Genomic DNA, 25,681 nt, shown 5'->3' on the forward strand with positions numbered 1-25,681 from the left:
CCATTTTTTTCAATGCCTTTGACATTAAAGAAAAAAAGCAAAACAAAATAGCAAGAAACAGTGGGGACTATAAAAACTAATCAAAAAATTGTGGAGGCACAAGAAACACATATCCACATACAAAAATAAAACCTTTAAAAATACAAAATGAGAAACCGCAATATACAAGCCAAAGACAAGTAAGACAGCCCAAGAAGGTGATATGAGACAAATGAACTACAAAAAATACCACTGAGTTCATTTTGTATTGGCCATCTACTGCTGAACATGAGGCCGACCTTAAGTGTGGTTAGTATCTTTGGGGAGAACCCATTGGAGAAAACTAATTTCCCTTTATGGATAATTTCCCTTTGTCAATTGGAGATAGCTTCTTGGTTAAGAATGGGAGCTGACCTGGACATGTGCTCGTAAGGGAGAAAGAAGGCAAGGAGTCAGATGGATGAGCATTGACGAGTTTGTGGGAGAGGGAAACCATGATCAGAACATATCCTTTGAAAAAATAATCTTCAGGAAAAAATAAAGAAAGGTATGATGATAATACTTCAGCAAGTATTAAACAAAAACAAAAACAGATCCAGGATGGCAGCGACAGGAGGACACTGTTTCTAACTAGCAGGACAGCAGTGACTACACAGTGACCAACAGACCGAAGTCTGGGCCCTAAAACACCAGCAATTGTGTTTCCCAGGTGAGAGGAAACCCCGCAGTGTGGGAAACAATAGGGTCCATTCTCAGGTCACCCTGGAAGCTAAACCCTGGAAGAGTTCCTAGGTCCCAGCAGGCACTCTGTCACCAGTCCAGAACAACATGCCTTGCGTGCTCTGATCCCCATACCAAACTGAACTGTGGGCACCAAAACACCAGAGACTGGAATTTCCAGTTGAGAGAAAACCCCACAGTGAAGGAAGCAACTGGGACCAACCTAAGGCCACCCAGACAATCTCTGGAAAAAGTCCCAGAGTCCAGCGTGCAATCAGCTGCCAGCTCAGAGACCTGCCTGCACGCCTGACTCCCTGTTTCAGACAGAACTGTGGACCCCAGGGCACTAGAGACTGGGTTTTGCTCTCGAGAGGAAATTCCACGGTGAGGGAAATAGCAGGTCCCACCTCAGGTTACTCAGCTGAACACTCTTGCCCCTGAAAAGTTCTCAGGAACTTGAGTTCCTACAGGCGCCCAGCTGCCAGTGCCTGTGTGCTCTACTCACCATCCCAGACTGAACTGTAGACCCCAAAACACTACAGACTGGGTCTCCATGTTGGGAGAAAACCCCACGGTGGGGAAAACATCAGGTCTCACCTCAAGACACTTAGTTCTGGAAAAGTTTCTGGGCTCACTCAGGCTCCGGGCTATAGCCTACCGACACACAGGCATGAGTGCTACACTCACCTGCCACTGGTCACCACTTGGGTACTGAGGCACAGAGCTCCAACCTCAGACCTACAGAAGCCCGGGATCCACTGGATCAGCTCCAAACACTGTACCAAGGTGCAACCTGTCTCCCCAGCTAAACTGACCAAACTGCTGGGCTCCTTGCTTCTTCAAGCACAGCATAAGAGCTGCAGTCCACTAAATCCAGAGTAAGACCACCCGATGGCAGGGCATAGTCTCCAAGACTTCTCCCCGTGAGAGGAGAGCTTCCTTGACTACCAGCGACCACAGTTACCACCCAGGTCCAGACAGGTGAAGGAAAACAACAAAATGGTTCAAGATCTGAAAATAGAATTGAAAAAATTAAAGAAAACACAAATGAAGGAAATCAGGAAAGGAAGAACTTAGGGAAGAAAACCGGAACTACAAAGGTGAGCATAACCAACAGACTACAAGAGATGGAGAAAAGAATCTCAGGTGTGGAAGATACAATGGGAGAGATTGAGGTATCCATCAAAGGAAATGTTAAATCCAAAAAATTCATGACACAAACCTTGCAAGAAGTCCAAGACAACATGAAAAGGCAAAACCTAAGAATAATAAGAATAGAGGAAAAAGAAGATTCCTGTCTCCAAGGCCCAGAAAATATTTTCAATAAAATCATAGAAGAAAATTATGCCAACTTAAAGGAGAGGCCTATAAGCATACATGAGGCCTACAGAACACCTTATAAATTATACCAGAAAAGAAAACCCTCCCGCCACATAATAATCAAAACAGTAAGTATACAGAAGAAAGAAAAAAAAAATGCTAAAGTCTGAAAGGAGAAAAGGCCAAATAACATTTAATGGCAAACCTATCAGAATCATACCTGACTTCTCAACAGAGACTATGAAAGACAGAAGGCCCTGGACAGATATCATGCAGACTCTAAGAGAACACAGAAATCATCCCAGGCTACTATACCCAGCAAAACTCTCAGTCATCATAGATGGAGAAAACAAGGTATTCAACAACAAAAACAAATTTAAACAATGCCTACCCACAAATCCAGCCATACAGAAGATACTAGAAGGAAAAATACAACCCAGGAAAGTTAACTATAATCAGGAAAACACAGGAAATAAAAACCTCAGTACAGCAAAACTAAAAGTAACCAAGCACACAAATACACTACTACAACCATTAGCAAAATCAAAGGATCTAACAGCCACAGGTCAGTAATCTCTCTCAACATCAATGAACTTAATTCTCCAATAAAAAGACACAGACTAACAGAATGGATGCATAAACAAGACCCCAACAATCTGTTGCACACAAGAAACACACCTAAGTCACAAAGATAGACATCACCTGAGAATAAAGGACTGGAAGACAGTTTCCAAAGCAAATGGACCCAAGATGCAAGCAGGAGTAGACAATCTAATATCTAATAAAATAAATTTTCAACCAAAATTAATAAAAAGAGATGGGGAAGGTCACTTCATACTTATCAAAGAAAAATTCCACCAAGAAGATATCCCAATTCTGAACATCTATGCACCAAATACAAGGAGACCCACATTTGTTCCCTTCAGCTATGCTCTTGAGCATTTTGTAAAGGAGTGTCCGAGAATTTTAATAAATACCTGTAGCATGGCTGGTATTCTGTGAGACCCCAAGTATGTACAGTCAATAAAAAGTTGTGTCATGAAAAAAAATCTTCTGGAGGTATCTCCATCCCTGATCTCAAGCTGTACTGTAGAGTAACAGTAATAAAAACTGCATGGTACTGGCATAAAAACAGACTGGTGGATCAATGGAACTGAATAAAAGACCCAGAAATAAACCCACATACTTATGGACAACTGATTTTTTACAAAGATGCCAGAACCATACAATGGAAAAAAGATAACATCTTCAACAAATGATGCTGGTCTAAATGGATATCCACATGTAGAAAAATGCAAATAGATCCATACTTATAACCCTGCACAAAACTAAAGTCCAAGTGGATCAAAGACCTCAACAGAAAACCAGACACTCTAAACCTGTTAGAAGAAAAAGTGGGTAAGAGCCTTGAACTCATTGGCACAGGAGACAACTTCCTGAACAGAACACCAACAGCACAGGCTCTAAGATCAACAATCAATAATCTAAACTCTGCTTATAAATGAGACCAATTTTTTATTAAGAAACAAACTGCTTTTAAAATTGTGATGGAGTAACTGATATTCCCCTGTATCGCTCTATTTAACAATGAGTCATAGCTTACCTCCACAACATGAAGGATTTTTGTGAGCCATGTTCTGAGACACCACAACTAAGCCTGACAACAGAAGGCAAACCTAGGCCCTAAGCACAGTGGTTGTCTCCACTCATAAGCCCAAATTTCAGTTAGAAAAGGATGAAAAATGGGGCACACTGCCCCCATATCAAAGCTGGGTGTGGTGGTGTGTGCCTCCAATCCCAGCAGGAAAGAGGGTCCTGAGTTCAAGGCCAGGCTGGGCTAAAGTGAATGTTAGTCCACTGTGGGCTAGAACAAGGCCTGTCATTAAATGCTGGAACTTCATGAAACTGAAAAGCTTCTATAAAGCAAAGGACACCGTCATCAGAAAACGACAGCCTACAGACTGGGAAAGGATCTTCACCATCCCTATATCTGACAGAGGGTTAATATCCAGATTATATAGAGTACTCAAGAAGTTAAAAAGCAACAAATCAAGTAATCCAATTAAAAAATGGGGTACAGCGCTAAACAGAGAATTCTCAATAGAGGAATATCAAATGGCAGAGAAACACTTAAAGAAATGCTCAATGTCCTTAGTCATCAGGGAAATGCAAATCAAAATGACCCTGAGATTTCACCTTACACCCAGCAGAATGGCTAAGATCAAAAACTCAAGTGAGAACACATGCTGGAGAGGTTGTGGAGAAAGGGGAATCCTCCTCTATTGATGATGGAAATGCAAACTTGTACAACCACTTTGGAAATCATCTGGCGCTTTCTCACACAATTAGGAATAGTGCTACCTCAAGATCTAGCTATACAACTCCTAGGCATATATCGAAAATATGCTCAAGTACACAACAAGGACATTTGCTCAACCATGGGTTCATAGCAGCTTTATTCATAATAGCCAGAAGCTGGAACCAACCTAGATGTCCCTCAACTGAGGCATCGATACAGAAATTATGGCACAGTTACACAATGGAATACTATTCAGCAATTAAAAACAAGGAAATCATGAAATTTACAGGCAAATCATGGGAACTCTGCATAGATGTAGCCCATAGCAGCTCAGTGTCCAAGAGGGATTTCCTAGTAAGGGCAACAGAGTCTGTCTCTGACATGAACTCAGTGGCTGGCTCTTTGATTGCCTCTCCCTGGGGGGGGGGGAGCAACCTTACCAGGCCACAGAGGAAGACAAAGCAGCCAATCCTGATGAGACATAGGGTCAGGGTCAGATGGAAAGGGAGGTGGACCATCCGTATCAGTGGTCTTGGGGAGGGGCATGGGAAAAAGGGTGGGGTTGGGAGGGGAAGAGGGAGAGGGCTATAGTTGGGATACAAAATGAATAAATTGTAATTAACAAAAAATAGATTAATTTTAAAAATAAAGAAAAAAATTGTTGCAATAGAGAAAAATAGTCCTAAATAAATGGTGTTTCCAACTTTGCAAATAAATTTATTAAACATTAAAAAATACCCTGAATCTTGTATTAAAATGTAAATGGCTTATGTACTATGTATATCATTATAAGCTTCAAGCCCAAATCCAAAGGAAGACGTAAGGTAGAGCACAAAATTGGGGCAATTAGTGGAAAGGGCATGAAAGCAAGATCTGAGGGAGGAAGAGACCAGCTTCATTTCTGCAGCACTGAGGTATGTCTGAGAATCATATCCTGATTCAAAACAACTGCAAATTTCAAAAATCAAACTTTGAAAAGTTGCAGTTTCCAAAGTATGTGTTTTTGAAAGTCCCACATTGTCCATCAAGCAGCTGGGGTTTATTTAGATTTATGTAGAATATAAGTTTTCTTATCAATCCTGATGTGCTGAAGAAATGAATTGTTAGAAAGTGTTTCAGAACTATTCCAGGCATATGGGCTTAGAATTTCAGTGGGTATCAGAGGTTCTGGTTTAATCAGTTTACATTTCTAATTCCCATACACACATTTGATGATTTATTCAGCACCATGAGTCATAACATGACCAGCACACTGTGTGAAACATTTTTATTGACTTTCCTCACAAATACCCCAGTAGGTCATCCAGAATATTCTGTTGGGAGTCATTCAAAGACTTCTAAGTGCCGGCTTTCATAGGAGATTCAATCAGGTCAACGTTATGTGCCATGGCTTCAAGTATTAAAATTTAAAACTGTGTTCACTTATTGATACCAAATTGTTTACTTGGACAAGAATAAAATCTTCCAAAGCTGCCCTCTCTGGGATTTCTAGCATAGTTTATGAGATTTACTTAAACTGCCAAGAGAGCAATGTGTTGTCAAGAGTTTCTTTCCATACAAAATGCAATGAATTATTTAAAAATACTGGAATCTGAAGTAGCTGTTGCCCTCTTCTTTTGGTGCTTTTTAAGTAGTTTCACAGATAACACACTTTTGATCTTCATTATCAGAGAGTATAAATTATAGCAAAATAGAGCACAATGAAGCAAACTATGGACCATGAGAGAGACAGACACAACCCCTAACTGTTGAGCTTTAATGATCTTTGGAAAGGATGGAGTGTATGGTTGAACATTACACTACGTAGTGATGTACTTTATCGTTGTATTTTTGTTATCATTCTACAATTCAGGTACTAGTCTCTTTCTTAATCCTATTTGTGCTTTATTTTAATCATAGATTTCCTCTAATACTTTTTTTTTCCTAATTATATTAGCTTATCCATAGTATCACCACTGTTTTCTGTACACAGGCCATCTTTGCTACAAGCAATACACCAGTATAGACTAGCTGATGTCCTTGTTTGGTACACAACACACCAATGCCTACTCCACTTAGTAAAATCATTTTGGGATTCACTGCTAAACTAGACAACTAATAAGGGAAATTTTTAATGTGTTATTTCTAAAGTAACTGATTAGTCATTACCTCCAAGTGAGCAGACACCTATGCAAATGCAAAATAAGCAACCGCATCTGACCGCCATCAGTGTCCCCACTTTTACTGTTTTGTGGTGGAGACTTATCCTACACACTTAATCTTACTTTCCCATTTACTTACTTATACGTCAGCTTTGTCAGCTTTAGTCCAATCCAGGCTTACTCAGTTAGCAGGCCATACTGCCCCTGCTGCTTCCTTAGGCAAAGCACTCTATTATGAACTCTCCACCTCCCCCCACAGACTGAACAGATAGGAATATGATCATCCTTACGTTTACTACACATATGACAGGCTCTTTATAGAATTTCAAATTCTTAGAATTAACCTCCTGCCCCAAATGAATAAAACAATTGCACTATATTTCAATTTATAATCAAAGTGTTCTTTTATACTTTCACCATCAAAAATATACAGTTATGGATTATTACAGTAACCATAGGCTGCTCACAATGTAATCATTATTAGTATTGTTAATGATTATTTTTACATAATAATTTTACCTGGCAGGGACATTTGAAAGTGATTCATTTTTCCATCCCATCTCCTACATGGTAGCATGGAGCTGCAGTTAACACTAACCTGATTTATGAAGATGTGTAATCTTTATGAAAAAAAGGATTCTTTTCCCTCCATAATATCTTTCAAATAAAATCTAGGCTCTTTATTAATTTTAAAAATGTGTACCAATCTATGGCCTTAGCCTTAACTCACACTCCCAAACATAGTCAGTAATGCTTTCCATGAAATGGTGTGGAACTCATTTGTCCAGCTCACAATCTTGTTTCTGGCCTTCAGATCCATCCTCTATATTCAGTGTATACAATTCCTTACTTCTCACATTTTTCATTTTTCATTTTTATTTTTCATATTAATTACAGTTTGTTCACTTTGTATCCCAGCTGTAGCCCCTCATTCCCTCTCAATCTCACCCTGCGTCATCTCCTCCCATGCCCCTCTCCAAGAACACTGATAGGGCAGTACCTCCTCCCCTTCCATCTGACCCTAGCCTATCAGGTCTCCTAAGGGCTGGCTGCATTATCTTCCTCTGTGGTCTGGTAAGGCTCCCCACTCAGGGAGGAGGTGATCAAAGAGCCAGCCACTGAGTTCATGTCAGAGACAGATCCTGTTCTCTTGCCTAAGGAACCTTGGACACTGAGCTGCCATGGGCTACATCTGTGAAGGGGTTCTAGGTTATCTCCATGCATGGTTCTTGATTGGAGTATCAGTCTCAGAAAAGACATCTGGGCCCAGATTTCTTGGTTTTGTTGCTCTCCTTGCGGAGCTCCAGTCCCATCTAGGTCTTTATAACTCCCCCGTCTTTCATAAGATTCTCTGCACTCTGCCCAAGGTTTGGCTGTGAGCAACAGCATCTGTTTGATACCCTGCTGGTTTGAGTCTTTCAGAGGCCCTCTGTGGTAGGCTCCAGTCCTGTTCTGTTTTCTCCCTCTTCTGATGTCCATCCCGTTTGCCTTTCTGAGTGAGATTTGATCATCTTACCCAGGGTCCTCCATCTTGCTTAGCTTCTTTACATTACAGATTTTAGTATGTTAATCCTATATTATATTTATAATATCCACTTATAAGTGAGTATATATCATGTGTGTCTTTCTGCTTCTGAGATACCTCACTCAGGATGATCTTTTCTAGTTCCCACCATTTGCCTGCTGAGTAGTATTTAATTGTGTAAATGTACCATAATTTCTGTATCGATGCTATGAACATGGTTGGGCAAATGGCGTTGTTGTGTACCTGAGCATATTTTTGATATATGCCTAGGAGTGGTATAGCTGGATCTTGAGGTAGCACTATTCCTAATTGTCTGAGAATGTGCCAGATTGATTTCCAAAGTGGTTGTACAAGTTTACATTCCCAACAGCAATGGAGGAGGGTTCCCCTTTCTCCACATCCTCTCCAGCATGTGTTCTCACTTGAGTTTTTTAATAATTTTATTTATTTTTATATTAATTACAGGTTATTTACTTTGTATTCCAGCTGTAGCCCCCTCACTCATTCCCTCCCAAATCCACCCTCCCTTCCTCATCTCCTCCCTGTCCCTCTCTAAGTCCACCGATAGGGGAGGTCCTCCTCCCCTTCCATGTAACTCTAGTTTATCAGGTCTCATCAGGAATGGCTGCGATGTCCTCCTCTGAGGCCTAGCAAGCCTGCTCCTCCCTTGGAGGCAGGGGAGGTCAAAGAGCCCACCACTGAGTTCTTGTCAGAGACAGTCTCTGTTCCCCTTACTAGGATACACCCTTGGATTCTGAGCTGCCATGGGCTACATCTGAGAAGGAATTGTAGGTTATATCCATGCATGGTCCTTGGTTGGAGAATCAGGCTCAGAAAAGACCCCTGTGTCCAGATATATTTGGTCCTTGTGGCGCTCCTGTCCTCTCCAGGTCTTTCTATCTCCCACTTCTTTCACATGATGCCCTGCACTCTGCCCAAGGTTTGGTTGTGAGTCTCAGCATCTGCTTTGATACACTGCTGGGTAGTCTTTCAGAGGCCCTCTGTGGTAGACTCCTGTCCTGTTTCTTGTTTTCTCCTACTTCCAATGTCCATCCTATTTGTCTTTCTAAGTGAGGATTGATCATCTTACCCTGTGTCCTCTTTCTTGTTTATCTTCTTTAGGTGTACAGATTTTAGTATGTTTGTCCTACCTTTTAGGTGTAGTATCCACTTATAAGTGAGTATATACCATGGGTGTCTTTCTGCTTCTGGGATACGTCACTCAGGATGACCTTTTCGAGATCCCACCATTTGCCTGCAAATTTCGTGATTTCTTTGTTTTTAATTGCTGAGTAGCATTCCATTGTGTAAAAGTACCACAATTTCTGTATCCATTCCTCAGTTGAGGGATATCTGGGTTGTTTCCAGGTTCTGGCTATTAGGAATAAAGCTACTACAAAAATGGCTGAACAAATGTCCTTATTCTGTACTTGAGCATATTTTGGATATATGCCTAGGAGTTGTATAGCTGGATCTTGAGGTAGCACTATTCCTAACTGTCTGACAAAGCGCCAGATTGATTTCCAAAGTGGTTGTACCAGTTTACATTCCCACCAGCAATGGAGGAGGGTTCCCCTTTCTCCACATTCTCTCCAGCATGTGTTTTCACTTGAGCTTTTGAACTTAGCCATTCTGATGGGTATAAGTTGAAATCTCAGTGTCAAATTGATTTGCATTTCCCTGATGACTAAGGACACTGGGCATTTCTTTAAATATTTCTCTACCACTTGATATTCCACTATTGAGAATATCAAGTGAATTCTTGATATAGGGTACAGAGAATTTTAGCTCTGTACCCTATTTTTTAATTGGATTACTTGATTACTTGATTACTTGATTTGTTGCTGTTTAACTTCTTGAGTTCTTTATATATACTGGATATTAGCCCTCTGTCAGAAATGGGGTTGGTGAAGATCCTTTCCCAGTCTGTAGGATTGTTCTGACAACAGTGTCTTTTGCTTTACAGAAGCTTTTCAGTTTCATGAGGTCGCATTTATTGATTGTTGCTCTTAGAGCCTGTGCTGTTGGTGTTCTGTTCAGGAAGTTGTCTCCTGTGCCAGTGAGTTCAAGGCTCTTCCACACTTTTTCTGTGTGTCTGGTTTTCTGTTGAGGTCTTTGATCCACTTGGATTTTAGTTTTGTGCAAGGTGATAACTATGGATCTATTTGCATTTTTCTGTATGTAGACATCCAGTTAGACCAGCACCATTTGATGAAGATGCTGTCTTTTTTTCCATTGCATGGTTTGAGCTTCTTTGTCAAAAATCAAGTCTCCATAGGTGTGTGGGTTTATTTCTGGGTCTTCTATTCGATTCCATTTATCCATCAGTCTATTTCTATACCAGTACCATGCAGTTTTTATTACTGTTGCTCCGTAGTACAGCTTGAGATCAGGGATGGAGATACCTCTAGAGGATCTGTTGTTTTACAGGATTGTTTTGACAATTCTGGGTTTTTTGTTTTTCCATATGAAATTGAGAATTATTCTTTCAAGGTCCGTAAAGAATTGTGTTGGTAATTTGATGGGAATTGCATTGAATCTGTAGATTGCTTTTGGCAGGATGGTAATTTTCACTATGTTAATCCTACTGATCCATGAACATGGAAGATATTTCCATCTTCTGATATCTTCTTCAATTTCTTTCTTCAGGGACTTGAAGTTACAATTCTTTACTTCTTTTTTTAATCATATTTTTATATTAATTATAATTTACTTTGTATCCCAGATGTAGCCCCCCCCCCGCTCCATTCCCAACCAATCCCACCTTTCCTCCCTCCCTCATCTCCTCCATGCCCCTCTCCAGTCCATTGATAGGGGAGGTCCTCCTCCTCTTCCATCTGACCCTAGCTTATCAGGTCTCCTCAGGAAGGGCTGCATTGTCCTTTACATTGTTCTTTAATTCTCAAAATAACCTCTCATCTGCAAATTTCTTACGGTTCTCTCACTTTGCCCATTTCCTCTTCTGGGATTTCTCTCACTTATTTTTGTGCCATGTCTTTTTACAGCAGCTACTGTTTCATGATGCTGTCGTGTATTTGTGCTAGGGGTTTCTTTTCCTTTTCATTTATTTTCCATTTTCATTTCTATTGTCAAACTGTGAAGTGCTTAGACTGTGTTCGCAAGAGTGGGGGTAGAGGATTATTTAGACAAAATCAAGTGATTTGTAAAGAATTATTGAATTAAATTGAACTGTTGGGTGGTATTTTCAGATATGGATATTAAACATAACTTTTAATTGAATTCAACAAGTTTAAAGAATAAAAGTTCTCTAGTGTTCCTATTCTGAATGTAAGTCTCTGTGTGAGACAGGAAAGCATGAACCAAGATATTTGTCTATCTTTGATTGGAAACCATGTCTTGCTAGAAATATGCTACCAAGTATCAGAAATACTTGTAGTAATTAATTTGACAAAGCTAAATATCTGTTAAATATCAAACACAAGACACATACTCAAAGCTTTTTGAAAGTCTGTAAAATATTTTTAAAAGTTTAGAATTTAGGCTGGTTTTCAAAACAGACAAACTAGGTCCTATGCATTCTAAATAATGCCCCCTGTTTTGTGTTTTCTTATGCTTTTTTTTTTTTTTAGGAAAAATCAAACTTGGCCATATATTTTTTAAAGACTGCTATTTAGAAAAGAAACCAGACTTTATGAAATATTTTAAATACCATAATAAGACTTTTATACTATTGTTATAATGTGAAGTACTTTGCCCTGCATCATAACACTTCCTAATATTTGAAATCTGTGACTGTCACATGTATTCAAAAACATAGTTAGCTTGAGTACAGTTGGAGAATAGCCCCTCTGAGTATAGGTGGAGGAGAGCTTCCTAAGTCTTTCAAAATTTCTGTTCATGTGGTCCAATTTCTCCTGCTGTTGGTATAATGTTCTTTTTTAATGTATACACCTTACTCTTGTTCATTCAAATATGATTTATCTCCCCCACTCTCTGTTTTCAATCCGGACAAGCATCACCTGTCTCAACTTTATGTAAACATGCCAAAATAGAACAACCAGCCACAATGTTGAGCAAAGGAGAGGAAGGAGTTGGAAGGAGAGGGGAGGAGCCAGAGGACAGGAAGAAGTGGGAGGCGGAGGAGAAGGAGAAGTAGCAGAACAGAGGCTGGGAGAGCAGAGGCAGCAGGAAAGGTCTTGTAACGATGTGGAGAAATGAACCAGACCTAATATATCACAAAAAGCAAGTATAATGGATGAATCTAAAATGTTAGGAAACTATGAGGGCTTGGAGGTTTAGGATGGAGTAATTATTGCCCAGCATTGTGTTTTAAGTTAACTAAATAAATCATAGTCTCCGTGTGGTGATTTGGTTATACAGCTGTTTAGGACTAATATCAGCGTTACTAAAAGATATATCAATAATAAATTTTAATATTATTTTACAACCTCCTGCTCTTTCATTCACATTATTTTATTTTTTTCCTTAGATTACTAAAACGAGAAGACAGTTTCACATTTATTCCTCGTTCCCGTGAAGACCTTCCAGACAACTTCCCAAAGGAAATCCCTGGGGTCTGCTATTTCCTGGAGTTAAGGACGGGTCCAAAGCCACCAAAGCCATCTCTGTCTTCATCGAGAATAAAAAAGGTGTCCTACAATATTGGCACGATGTTCCTCCGGGAGACAAGCCTGTGAGACCTGCTGTGCATCAAAGACTCCTCCAAAAAGCACAAACCCAGAACATGGGTCCCAATGAAGGGAGGAAGAGATTGTTTCTCTTCCAATGCTCTGTAAGAACATAAAGTTTTTTTGTGTTAATGTCAGGCAATAATCCTTGAAACAGTCAATTACTGCTGTCAATTTTAAAAAAGCTGGATGGTGGACAGGAAAACACAAGATGTTTCCGTCCATATAAGTATTTCTGGTCATATGTATTTTATTTGTAAGTACTGCCCCCTTTCAAAAGTAACCGCTCAATAGAGACTGTGTTTTCTTGTTTGTCACCATGCAGGTATCTTTCCCTGTATATTTGCACCACTTTCAAAAGCCAGTTTTGAATATATATTCCTACACTTAGTGAACTGGTAGGTAAGGAATATGCTTTAATTTTCTCTTCCTGTATAGACATTTCATACATATATTATGGCAGTGTGGTTCAACTTACAAGCAGGAAGAACTATAACTCAGCAAAATATTTTAGGGATATTACCTATTTTTATATATATCTATGTATGTATCTTCTTCCAGATAATTGCATTTCACACAACATGATTAGGTATTTAGAAAGTGCTGTTGCTTTGTTGATATATTATGTGATGCCAAAGTCCTAATCTAATATAGTTTCACTCATTGAGATTAGTGCTTGAACCAAGAGTATGTGTAATTAAGGATATCAGCTGCCAAGAAAACGTGTCTGCTCGGTAAACACATCTTTTAGATTTACCTAATGTAGCATGGATCCAGAGGAAATGAAATTTTCTAGTAGAAAATTTTATCTGTAACTAAGAGTCAGAAAAGACCTTTCTGTAACCTTCAAACACATATCAGTTAAAACAAACGCTTTGCAAAACTGGGCATTTCAATTTAGAAACAGCATCCAATGTAGGTGGTGTTTGCAATGGTACATGGCTCCCTAATCTCACAAAATAATGTATTAGTCACTGCCCTTTGTGTCTCTGACCAATGCCTTCAAAGAACTGACTGCCACTCTCAGAAGCAAATTCTTGATACCAGTGTTACTGACAAAGACCTGTCAAGAAATTTGTCAAGAATCTTGATTCTTATTGCCTAACCACAAAGCAAAGGAAAACCCTGGATGTCGTGGTTTTGAGATTCTAAAAATTATATTCTTCTTCATTTTGACAAATCCTTTAAAGCAGTGAATCACCTCGTGAACCTCTAGCAAGCGCCAAATGTATATACAGATGTTTCCATTGCATGTTCTTCTGAATTGAAGGTCTGTTACCAACACCTGACACTGTGTGGAAACAGTTATTTGGGCTCACTGAAATTAGGAGTGCACAGTGTGGCCAAAATCTTCTTATTTGGGATCAGATATAAAACCTAAACGTCTAAAGGGTTTCATGACCTGGAAGCATTTGCTGTGGAAAACATTAGAGTGGACCGTTTCTACTTACTCAAGTATGTATTCTCACTAGTAGCCATGTTTACTGGAGTCAATATGCTTTTTTTTATTTCCTGTTCAGGGATTTGGGGTTGCATTAAAGATTTTATGACACATCTTAGATAAGTTATATATTAATTTCCAATGTGAAATCTGTGAGGATTAATCAGTGTTTTTATGTTCTCCAAGTATGTGACTTGTGAACATTTAACTTAAGCAAAGTACTTATTATAATCCTAATCTCTTTCTAATTGGAGCTGTGTTCTTGCCCCGATATAATATAATGGAGATACTAGTTCATCAACCTTCATAGAGAGAAAGGAAGATGGATGTTCCCCGGGTTCTAAGCTGTTACCTGCCCCCCTCCTTTTCCCAGTTCTCTCTCTCTCTCTCTCTCTCTCTCTCTCTCTCTCTCTCTCTCTTGCAATGATTCCCTGGGGCTGCACCCTGCAGACAGTTTGGGCAATGCTGGCCATCGGGCTGTGTCTACTCTACTCTACTGTGTCTACTCTAGTATATCCTTAAGAGAATAATTAGAAGTTTCTTCAAGAGACTCGGGTATTAGCTGACCTCCTTCACAGTCAGGGGAGAATTTTCAGCAAATGTAGAAGTCATAAGCTAGAAACACAACTTAGTCATGCTCATATTTAAAGTACTCATATGAAAGCATCATGAAGAAAGCTGCCAGTCTCCTTACTGTTGAGGAACATGGAAGGATAGCCATGCTCACAAGGTTGTTTAGGCCTGTTAGGTGCCGTAACTGTATTTATTGTGATACACTCAGTCACTCAAAATTCAGTAAGCATGTTCTGAAACCATAAGGCTGATAAAGCATTTCCCAGGATCCATTCAATCTCTTTCTATACTTTTTGCAAAGATTTGTCTCAGAAATTATTAAATACAGTGTTCTCTCTGTATTTAAGAAAATATATGAAAAATGTACACACACAGTGTTATTTTTTAAAACCTATCATTTGAAATCCACCCTATTATTCAGTGATTGGTTATAAAGCTCAAAAGGAGAATTTATTCATTTATTCTCAGTTTTCAAAAGCATCACTAACTCTGTATTTATTTACGTTATTTCACATTGAGGGGAAATAGCTATTGCACTGTCAGAAATATCACTTTAAAGAACATTGCAGAAATCTATTATATATTACTGACAGGAAATTATAGTCTTCAAACACTAAAATCTATACTTCTGAAGACAGTCTGAGGAAGCAGCCTAATCTTTTATGAGTTTTCCAGACTGTTTGAAATTGCTATAATAGTTACACTGTTGCTGAATGTGCTCATGAGGCACAGTTAAAAAGTTTATTTGTTCTGTCTGCAGTCATAGATGGTAGAAGGTGAGGAATTTATGCTTTCATTTTTCCTACACAGCAGAGTTCATATGTTCTACTTTAGGAATATTAACTGCAAATACAAGACAGTCTTGTGATTCTATTGACAAATATCTCTGTTACTTCCATAAACTTACAACTCTTAGGAATGGTAAACATTTTAGTGTTTCAGATTGAAAGGAACTGAGAAAAGTGCCCATAGAAACAAAGTGAATGCAAATTGGGGTAGTATGTTTAGCTCACCATACAACAAATGATTTCATTCTGGTTTGAATGTTAGGTCAGGTCACAAATTTAGTAAAGGGGCTTTGCAACTGGACATTATTACCAACATTTCACACTGGCAGAAAGGTAATTGTCATCTACAATAATAACCTAACATAGTTATTATCTTCTTATATAGAAGCTGTCTTATGGGTTTTAATAAATAGGCAAAAGTGGCCACAATGAAAAAATAAGTTGTCTCAGAACATGGTTGGGCCTTCCAGCTATATCATGTGGTGGAGGGTGTCTGTGACCCAGCTTTCTAAAATCTACCTCTGTGTGCATTCCTCTTGGTGTATTTTAGACTAGTGAAGGTTTCCTTTTCAATGCCATATTAAATATGGAGTCCACTGAGGTGTGACTGATGTTTCTGACACAGATACATAAAACAGGAAAACTGGTCAGTGGATCCAGCACATATTAGTTCTTACAGTGACATCAGGATAGAGATAGATTTTCATAAAGTGTGAAATTTTGGGCCTCTTCAAAGGAAGCAAAACAAGACATTGATGAGTTAAACAAAATCTAATTCTCAACTGCTCCAATGCTTTTAAGCTTTCAGTTTTTTCCAAAGAGTTCTAGCAATAAAGCAAAAATGAAGAGAAGCAAAAGGCACACAGAAATTCAGACCCTTCAGACTCTGTGTTCATGACAGAACAGTGTTGGTACTGACTAAAAAAGCAGGTCTATAGTTGTGTTGTGTTAAGGGGGACTTGGAGATTATGACCATCACCACAGTGACAGTTGCTTGGGTTTGTGACTGACTGAAATGGTTGCAAAGGTATAGGGTAGACAGTAAACAGTGACATAAGTTTCTGTGTTGTCATGTTCTTTGAGCAAGATATTAGTTATCCCTTCCTCACCCTCTCTTCTTCTGTGTGCTCACCAGATACTATCTCAACCCCTCGAGTCCAGGGTCCATCAAATATCATTTCTTCTTTACTCTGAACCAGACTTAGACACAGAAAGAGTTGCTAATGCTTGACCCAGGGTAGATATACCCACATAGTATTGGGCCTTCCTGACTGGTGCGGTCTGTGGAGCCATTACTTGTGTCTGCACTTTTCTTTCTTAAAATAGAACCTGACCTTGTGCAACCCCTTGACTATTCCTTTGGAACTAATTATACACTCGTGGCCTTTCATCCAACAGAACATAAAGATTCAAATCCTTGGACCATCACCATAATTTACTTTGGTTCTTTCTGTTATTAGATTGGACATCTACAGTTATAAAAACTGTTATTTTAGAGACTTCTGTAAGCCTGTGTAGAAAATGATAGCCGAAATTCATTATGTAAGAGAAAAAAACATGTCTTGCATGAGTGTGCCTAACTCACAACCAACTTAATACACACATAAGCTGTGTCAATCTGATGGAACAAAATTTATGTTGAGTACAATGCCTTTAGCTGTTGGCTCAGGTCAGAGTCCTCATGTTGGTGAATGAAGAACAGCTGCTGATAGTCTATATAGCTTCACACAATCTTGTCAGAGTATGTTGAGGTAGTGTACAAAATTCCTTCCTCACACTTGCCTCAAAAACAAGACATTCACACGTTTATAGATCAGGAAGAATCACAACTGACTACATCCTTTTAAACTGATTTATAAAGTAACGAAGCTCATATATGTAGTGCGCATGTGCATGCGGTTATTTGGGTCTAAAAGGAATGCCATTAGGAAGGACTTGGGGATGCCCGAGAGTCTGTTGTCTTTGTTCTAATGTTGTGTATCCCTGTCACACCTGTAGCTGGGTACTTCATTGTTCTCCCCTGCTATCCTAGTTTAATGATTCGGTTGGTCTGCTTAAAAGTGCCTGGCTGGCTTCAAAAGAATTACCTAGAATGTTTTAGGAGTATGAATCACTGGGCATTTCCTTAAGAAACTCCTTTAGCAGGTCTCACGAGTAGGACCCAAGAATCTGAGTTTAGAAAACCACTCTAGATAACACTACACACACCCAGATTTGGGGATTACTGAAGAACATACATACAATCTCAATGACTAGAAGTTAATACAAGCTGACTGTAATAGCAATATATTACTTTATTTATAGTTACTTTGAGTATTTAAGCACTTAAGGTTTCTTGCCATTATTTCCAACATAAATTTTAATTTTAGCTTTGCTTTCAAATACTTGATCTGATTTCATCAAACTCATTAGGGGTGGAAGTCAACACTGATAAGCATGAGGGATGACTATTGCTCACTATAGGGCTGTTAAGTATACAAGACACTTTCTTAGTTACTGCAAAGCTGAGCAGTACATTACATTTGCTGACCTTTGCCACCGAGGTACAGAGTATGAGTTTAGGATGCAAATAAGTATTTAAATGACAGCCTTACTTCAGACTGCTGTGATCTCTAAATCTTGTGTCTTTATAAAAAGACACCAAGTTAACTTAATGCTTCATCGCACTGTGTATACCAAACACGGGATTTCATACTTGCCTCAAAGCAACTTCTTAGCAATACTTTATAACAACCTTTCAAGCAATAATTTAAGCCATGGTGATGATGCCATATATAATGCCTATCTGTGCATTTTACGGAGCCGTTGATGAAATAGAGACATGGTTTCCACAAGCAATAATGTAGGCGGCTTGGAATTTTTAGTTATTTTGTGTTCCACCACAAAATTAGCAACAAGGTGTGAATTCGATTTTAAAAACTGAACAAATAGTGTACAAATCAGAAGTTACTAATTTGCAGACATCCGGCTAGTGTATTTCCATCAGACTATGCCTGCTATGTAATTTAAATTTATATTACTGCAATTTCTTTTCTTTCAAAGACACTGATGTACTATTTGTAAAATTGCTAAAATCTTTGGATCTCTGTAGTTTATCACAGCGAGTAACAAGGATGAATAAATGGAAGTAGAGTGTAAGTTGGAAGAGCTGATTGAGCAAGTGAACTTTGCTAAGATATCCATGGGTGTTGGTGTTCTAAGGCCTCAAAGGTATGAATAGAAAAGGAGCGAAGAGATTTCTAAAGGCGTAGAGACAGTTCGAAGAGAGAGTGTTAGGGAGTAGGCACTTTCCATTGTAGACACCTTTCGATTTAATGAATATCAGGTAACTCATTTGGTATGTGTTACTCTTGTGTTTTTATGTTTGTTTGTTTGTCTATCTGTTTGTTTTGTTTTGTTTCACAGAAAAAACTCCCAAGCTAGATCGTGTCAGGACTGCAGCATCTGTGAGTCTCAGCAAAACTGTAATTAAAAGCTCACAGAGCTATAAATAGCAACTCTCTGAAGGAAGCAGATAGAGTAAGCCTTGGTTATAGTGATGAAGGTAAATAGAAGTGTCAGAACATCTGGATTTACAAAACAAAGAGGGCCAAACACTGGCTCTGCCTCATGTCACAGAAAAGCTACTGAAATTAGCACAGGACATACAGTCAGTGTACGATGATATAAAACAGAAAGTTTTTTTTTCTCTCTTCAAACATGTTTGGCTGAGCTACCATTTAGTAAGAAGACTATTTTTCACTTTGCATGCCCCCAACCCCTGATGTAGGAATGATATACTGTTTTTGGGGGGTTTGTTTGTTTGTTTGTTTGTTTTTATTGTGAACTTCAGTCACATAGTCTGGCAATGTTTCATGTCCTAAAGCCTGTGCCATCAATCTTTGAGGCTATTCCATATTCCATGCTTCATACTTTCTCAGCTTCCACTCTGGCTACTAACAAAGCAAGTACTCAGCTTCTGAACAGAAAAATAGCCTAGCTATACTCACGATGACTATCTTTCTCTGGGAGGCTCCAGAGAGCTGGCGCTAAGAAGAGAACTCCAGAGCATTTGACAGTGGTCAGGGGGTGAGAGGAAGGTGTTCTTTCTGTTACCTATTATTGAAAAGAGGCGAATGGTCTGGTATCACCACTCAGAGATTCCTCACTTACTTGTAACTGGTTATTTCATGCATATTCATTTATGTCAAAAATTTTAGAAGTCCCCTCCTATTTTTCAGTACTATCATCAGTCATAGAAATTATTTTAGCATATGCTGAGTCAGTTCACTTGTGTATAAACTTCAGAGTTGTTAGGATTTAAAAAAACAACAACAGAATATTGTGCATCAACCCTGACTAACAAGAATCCATGCATTTCCACATCCAGAGAAAGTGAGCTTTAAGAGTGATTTTACTTTCTTTGCTTTCCAGGAAGCATTCTGATTTGTTCTGTGTCACTGATTTTCAAGGCAAACAAATATCTTCTTTATTCTGAGTTTTCACCAACGTTTCTGAATGCAGCCATTTAAAAGCCCCTTATCCCCCACCCTAAGCATTATAAGTTAACTATCTCCAGAGAATAAAGCAAAATATTGAAGCATTGCAAATAGTGAGAAATTATCCAAAACTTGATTTGTATAGATTTCCACATTGAACCGAAAACTAACCTTGGTTTGGGGGTGGATGCACAGTCAAATTGGTTTTTGTAGTCACTAGCAAAGAATATTGAAAAAAAGATCAAACCATCTTTAATGTTGGCTCTATATCTCTAGGCACCACAGTCTAGATAATGTGCAGGACTGTAGGATCATCTGAAACAATTCAGTGGAAATTTTAGAAAAAGTTTTGAAAATTTGATGTTCTGGAAGCCTAATGATGAGTGGATAGCAGCCACAATTATCAGGCCTATCATTTTTATTAGTTTCAAATGTATCACCAGGTACTCAAAAAAATTTAGCCGCATCATATGTTATGTAACTCTGTGATTTGAAATAATGGTTATCTCTTGCTTTTTTTTTATCCTTAAAACACCTTTTTATGTCTATAAAATATAAATTAATATCTGACCTATAAAAGTTTTCCTAATTTATGAGCATATGTGAAATATTTAGGTGGATTCAGCTGGAGAAAAGGAAACAGTAAGAAATACCCCCTCATAGGTAGGACAAAATTATGATTGTCGTCCATCTTTGTTAACGTAAGAGAAAGCTGAAGACATGACATGCATATTTCATTACAGACTTCTTAAAAATCACCGTATTTATATTCAACAAACTGGTGAAAAAATACTATAAAATTCAGCATGTCAAAGTTTAAAAAAACAAATGAAGAACTTAATAAAACTGCTAATCAGGATGATGATTTACAGGAACAATGACAAAAAATTTCTTCATCACGGATTTCCACCAGAGTAGAATTTGTTTCTGTTTCAGTACTACGTCTTCAAACGGTATTTGCTACATGACGAACCAAGGTATAGTATAACCTTTATGCTAATGAGAAGCCAGGTAGGAATTCAAATGTCATCTGTGTCAGCTGGAGTTGCAACTTAAAAATGATAGACCTGGCATCATTTCTGAATGAAACTCTCAAGGAAGGTCTAACGAATGGTTTCTTTCGTAGATGCTACGTAGGGCAAACTAATCAGGTCTTGAAGTGTGTTGGCCTTTTTAACTCCTGCTCTCCCGGCTCACCTTAACTCCTGTACTGCTTTCCCGCCCTTCCTACTTCTCTTTATGCTGTCTTCTCTACCTCTGTTTCTCCATAGCTCCTATAAAGCGCATCACAACAGTAGTGTACTCTTTGCGTTGAGCCTTCTCTTTTTCACATCCACATGACTGGGCACTGTAGACCTAGGAGGCAGGGAGGAAGAGCTTAGAACTTAGCAGCAATCATTTGGGAAGAGACGTGACTATGAATTTGGACCTTAGCTGTTGAAAGCTTTGTCATACAAGAGAAATATGTGTCTAAACAAACACCTTTGCTGTCTCCTGTGAAGTGTCAGAATCAACATTTTAAAGCTCATGCCCTTTGCCCCTGCAAGTCTTCATTTAGAAAAATCTTTTAGCTAAAACTTCTTTTTTCATTAGACCGGAGAATCACACTGATAAGACTGGGATAGATAAGAAGCCGTTTCTGAAATCTGCCTTGAGCATGATAGGTCCATCAAATGCAGCTTGATTTCGCCTGCTCGTTAGCCATAAGGGATGCAAAGCCAAGTATCTTGGATTCTGCTCCATGAGTCAGACAGTCATGTTACAGTGTCTAGGTTGTGAGTGTCGGAAAGCATTCAACATAGAATTTATGCCTACCCTGCCAAAGAAGCAATATGTGGCATTCTCCACGTTTCGTAGTTCTATACCTTTGAGGTTTTAGCCCATTTTCACATAACTGTTGAAAACCACACTTTTGACTTATTTGCTGGAATTGATGAATTGCCATGGTCTGAAATACAAAAAAAGAGCTAATTTTGATATTTTATACTGTCGTAAAAAGGGAGCCATCATTTATAAATCTTAATCCAAAGCCATTTATTTTTCAGGGAAATTTAGATAATATCTAGCAAAGTATTTGGTTTACAAGGGAAATTAATTCAAATATCTAAAGTGTATTAAAGAAAAAGGCAAAACAGGAATGTTAGGAAACACACCTAGACATTTTTCCAAATTGAAATGTCTTATATTTTTATGTCTCTGACCAATAATATATTCAAACATCCATAGAATCGTTTTGTTTGTATTCTGTAGTGGGATTGGAGCATTAATTTTTTCCTCTTAGATATACATACATATTTTAAACACTTTATTTCTGCTCTGGGGAATGGAACTTGTGCATGCTAGGCAAACTCCATCTGGGAACTACCCTCTCAGCTGGAATATTTTACATTTCCATTCCTATTTCTAAATATATTCTTTGTTACCAGAAATCCGAAATTCAGATCACATAGAAAGGAGAAAATATACAAATTTCAAAAGAATTAACACCTCCGAACAGTAACAGCTTTGTTCATCGTCTTTTCTTTCTCCCATTCTTCACTCTGACCTTGTGAAATGGGTTAATAATTACCATCTAAATTGAGATGGACATGGCTATTGACTGTTTTCCTATGATTTTCCTTATTAAGAGTGATTTTGTTCTAGAGTATAGCCAATATTAAGACTTAGATGAGTAAATGAATAAATTTCTTTAAAATAAATATTAAGATAAACTTAATATCTTTATCATTTTTATTTGTTTAGGAAAACAGTTTTAAGTGATTTTTAAATGGTAGAAATATAGATAATGCAAACAAGAAATTAAGTTGTGAGCCAAGTCTCCTTTTATGTCTCCCTGTGTTTTTGCTTTAGAAAATCAGTTGCTAAAATCCCAACGTACAAAATCTACACACTACTGACCACAGACTTAGAGCAGCAGTTACTCTATTAGGAAATCTAGTCCTGTGGTCACAGATGGTCACGATGTGAGAATATTCAGAAAGTCTGGTAGGAAAACAGTCCAGGAAGAGAAATGTTATTTACCTAATTTATTTATTTTAAGTTAAGACATCAGTTTGTTTCACTGAGAGAAGAAAAGCAAATCTCCCGAGAGTTTGCCTTGGAAAGGTGTGAGTGCTGTGACGGCTCCTGGCACCTACACTGCACCTTCAGTAAGCGACTGGCAAACTGCTCTTCTGCTTTTGAAGACACCAGTTAAGTGCATTCAAACACACATCATTCCTCCATTCCGAAACCTACCTGAATTCAGACTGTTTAACTGTGAGTTGCCATTTTGCAAAACCAAAGGGTCCCATTTCCCAAACCGTTCTTTCAATATCAAATGTATCCTGCTCATTTGAACGCATAAGACCAACATATCAAACACTGAGCACTGCATAGTAACAACTAGGTTCCTCATGCTAACGCAAAGACATCGTCGTGATGTGCTAGGCTTCCCTTTGTGTCCTCTGCACGAGGTAGTTTTTACTTAAACAGATACCTGAGTTAACTTAATATTTGGTCCATTTGTTTGTTGCAATCTCATACATCTAAATTTTGGCTTGGCTTGCTGTAAATAATATTACATATACTATTTTACTAACAGATTATACTTTGTGAATCATTTCTTGAAAAAAAAATATCTATTTATCCCAAACTTAAACTATAATATCATCAAATAATACCTGGTAAATATACTATTACATATGTAGGGCATGATTAAATTACATACATTTTGAAATGGCAAGCTATTTTTCATTTTTTTATTTTTAATGAATGCATCAGTTAAACCTGTATCATTAACTTTTTAGAGTTTATTTGGTCATTCAAATTATAAAGTATTTTCTTTAATAGTACAGGTTGCAAAATGAAAATTCTGATTAAAATAATCAAAAATGCCTCATTTAACTAGAATTTTAAAAATAATACCTGTAAATGTATAGAAGTATTTATAAAATTATAAACATCTGCCGTATCTTCTTTTTAATGTAGCACGACCTTTTGCCTGTTTTCTTCTTTTACTTATAATTATCCTAAATTACGCACAATATATATTCTGTTTCATGATGCAGTAGTCATTGTGCATGTAGACTGCAGAGCAAGGTGAGTTTGTACATGGAAATGATTGATGGACACCTGGAATTCTTCTAAACAAAGTGAAAATAAAAGTGTGTTATATTTACATGATTCATTACAGAGCTGTTTAAATCATGCATTATTTACCTTAAAAGTTCAAACTGTCACTTATAAAATATTTAAATCAATAAATTAAACCAACAAAATGAGTCTCCAGATTCCTTTTAAACAAGTTTTTATTGTCTGTAGTGTGAGTGACTGAGGGTGTGGGTGGGTAAAGATGAAAAAGGAGAGAGCAAATGGCTTAGTGAGTAGAGAGCTCACAGTATGTCGTCTACATGACTGATGAGGAAGCTGAAGACACAACCTCAGTCTTAGTTAATTTTGCATTATTTTTATAATATGGAATATTTTCCTAATTCTGTTACAAAAGCAAATACTTCCTGTTTCAGTTATTACAGTCTCATGAGTTTTGTGTTCCACACTGGAAAGGTGTGATTCATCCATCTTGTTAACAGACAGTTGCCAGAGATAAATGCCAGCAAAATGCCCGAGTAGGTGTCTACAGCAGTTAGACTACACGGAGCACATTTCTACATGGACACTCTAGAGACCTAATGCTCTGCCTTATAGCTGTGGGTTATATAGAGTCGATTGCCTTTGTTGTTTTGTTGTCCCGAACATAGCCTATTTTCTGTCATGAAGAACGGTTATCACCAACTGGCAAAATTAAGGAGTTTTGTTTTAGTTCATGCTTATGTATCATATTCAGCAAACAAGATTCCTTCCCACATTACAAAGCCTTTCTTTGACTCTTTGACCCAACTGTCAATTTATTGAAAACAATTGTCCTTGTGGAGCTCCTGTCCTCTCCCGATCACATTAACTCCCCCTTTTATCGTATGATTCCCTGCCTAAGGTTTGGTTATGAGTCTCTGCATCGGCTTTGATACACTGCTAGGTAGAGACTTTCAGAGGCCCTCTGCAGTAGGCAAAATATATCAGGGCACGGGGGTCCTCTATGAGACTGTTTCTACAACCAAGGACCATGTATGGATATAACCTAGAACCCTTGCTCGAATGTAGCCCATGGTAGCTCAGTAACCAAGTGGGTTTCCCAGTAAGGGGAACAGAAACTATTTCTGACATGAAGTCAATTACTGGCTCTTTTAACACCATCCCCCTGAGGATGGAACAGCCTTGCTAGGCCACAGAGGAGGACATGGCAGCCAGTCCTGAAGATCTCTGATAAGCTATGGTCAGATGGAAGGGGAGGAGGACCACCACTAGCAGTGGACTTGGAAAGGGGCAGGAGGAGATGAAGGAGGGAAGGTGGGATTGGGAGGGAATGAGGGAGGGGGATACAGCTGGGATACAAAGTAAATAACCTGTGATTAATAGAAAAAAAATAAAAATTAATATAAAAAAAACAATTGTCCCGAGAACCGAAGTACAAGAAGACAGAAATATATGTGAGGCTATAGGAAAGAAAAAAAAAAAAACATTTGAAAGATATTGACACATAACTGGTATAAGAATGTAAATTCACTATTGTTGCTCAGTCTTTGTCTCCTGCCTGACCCTTGCTAATGTTAAGGATAGAAGATGTGTATTGGTTAATATTCTGTATCAGCTTCTTGCCTGCCATTTGTAAATGGGATTGTATTCTTGACTTTTGTTTTAGTTGATCATTGGTGTTAAAAAAACTATTCGTG

At 38.2% G+C, this 25,681-nt stretch overlaps 1 protein-coding gene across 2 annotated transcripts in view; it reads left to right on the forward strand.

Moving 5' to 3' along the window:
* Positions 1 to 24,172, forward strand: part of Gucy1a2 (guanylate cyclase 1 soluble subunit alpha 2) — a 267,897-nt gene extending 243,725 nt beyond the window's left edge. For both annotated transcript variants that reach the window (XM_060372667.1, XM_060372666.1), the window contains exon 8: positions 12,435 to 24,172. In XM_060372667.1, coding sequence (XP_060228650.1) covers positions 12,435 to 12,642 — 208 coding nt within the window. In that variant the 3' untranslated portion in view covers positions 12,643 to 24,172. The remainder of the gene's footprint in view (positions 1 to 12,434) is intronic.
* Positions 24,173 to 25,681: the final 1,509 nt, after the last annotated feature.

Source organism: Meriones unguiculatus, chromosome 19, assembly GCF_030254825.1.
Source record: "Meriones unguiculatus strain TT.TT164.6M chromosome 19, Bangor_MerUng_6.1, whole genome shotgun sequence".
Taxonomy (NCBI): Eukaryota; Metazoa; Chordata; class Mammalia; order Rodentia; family Muridae; genus Meriones; species Meriones unguiculatus.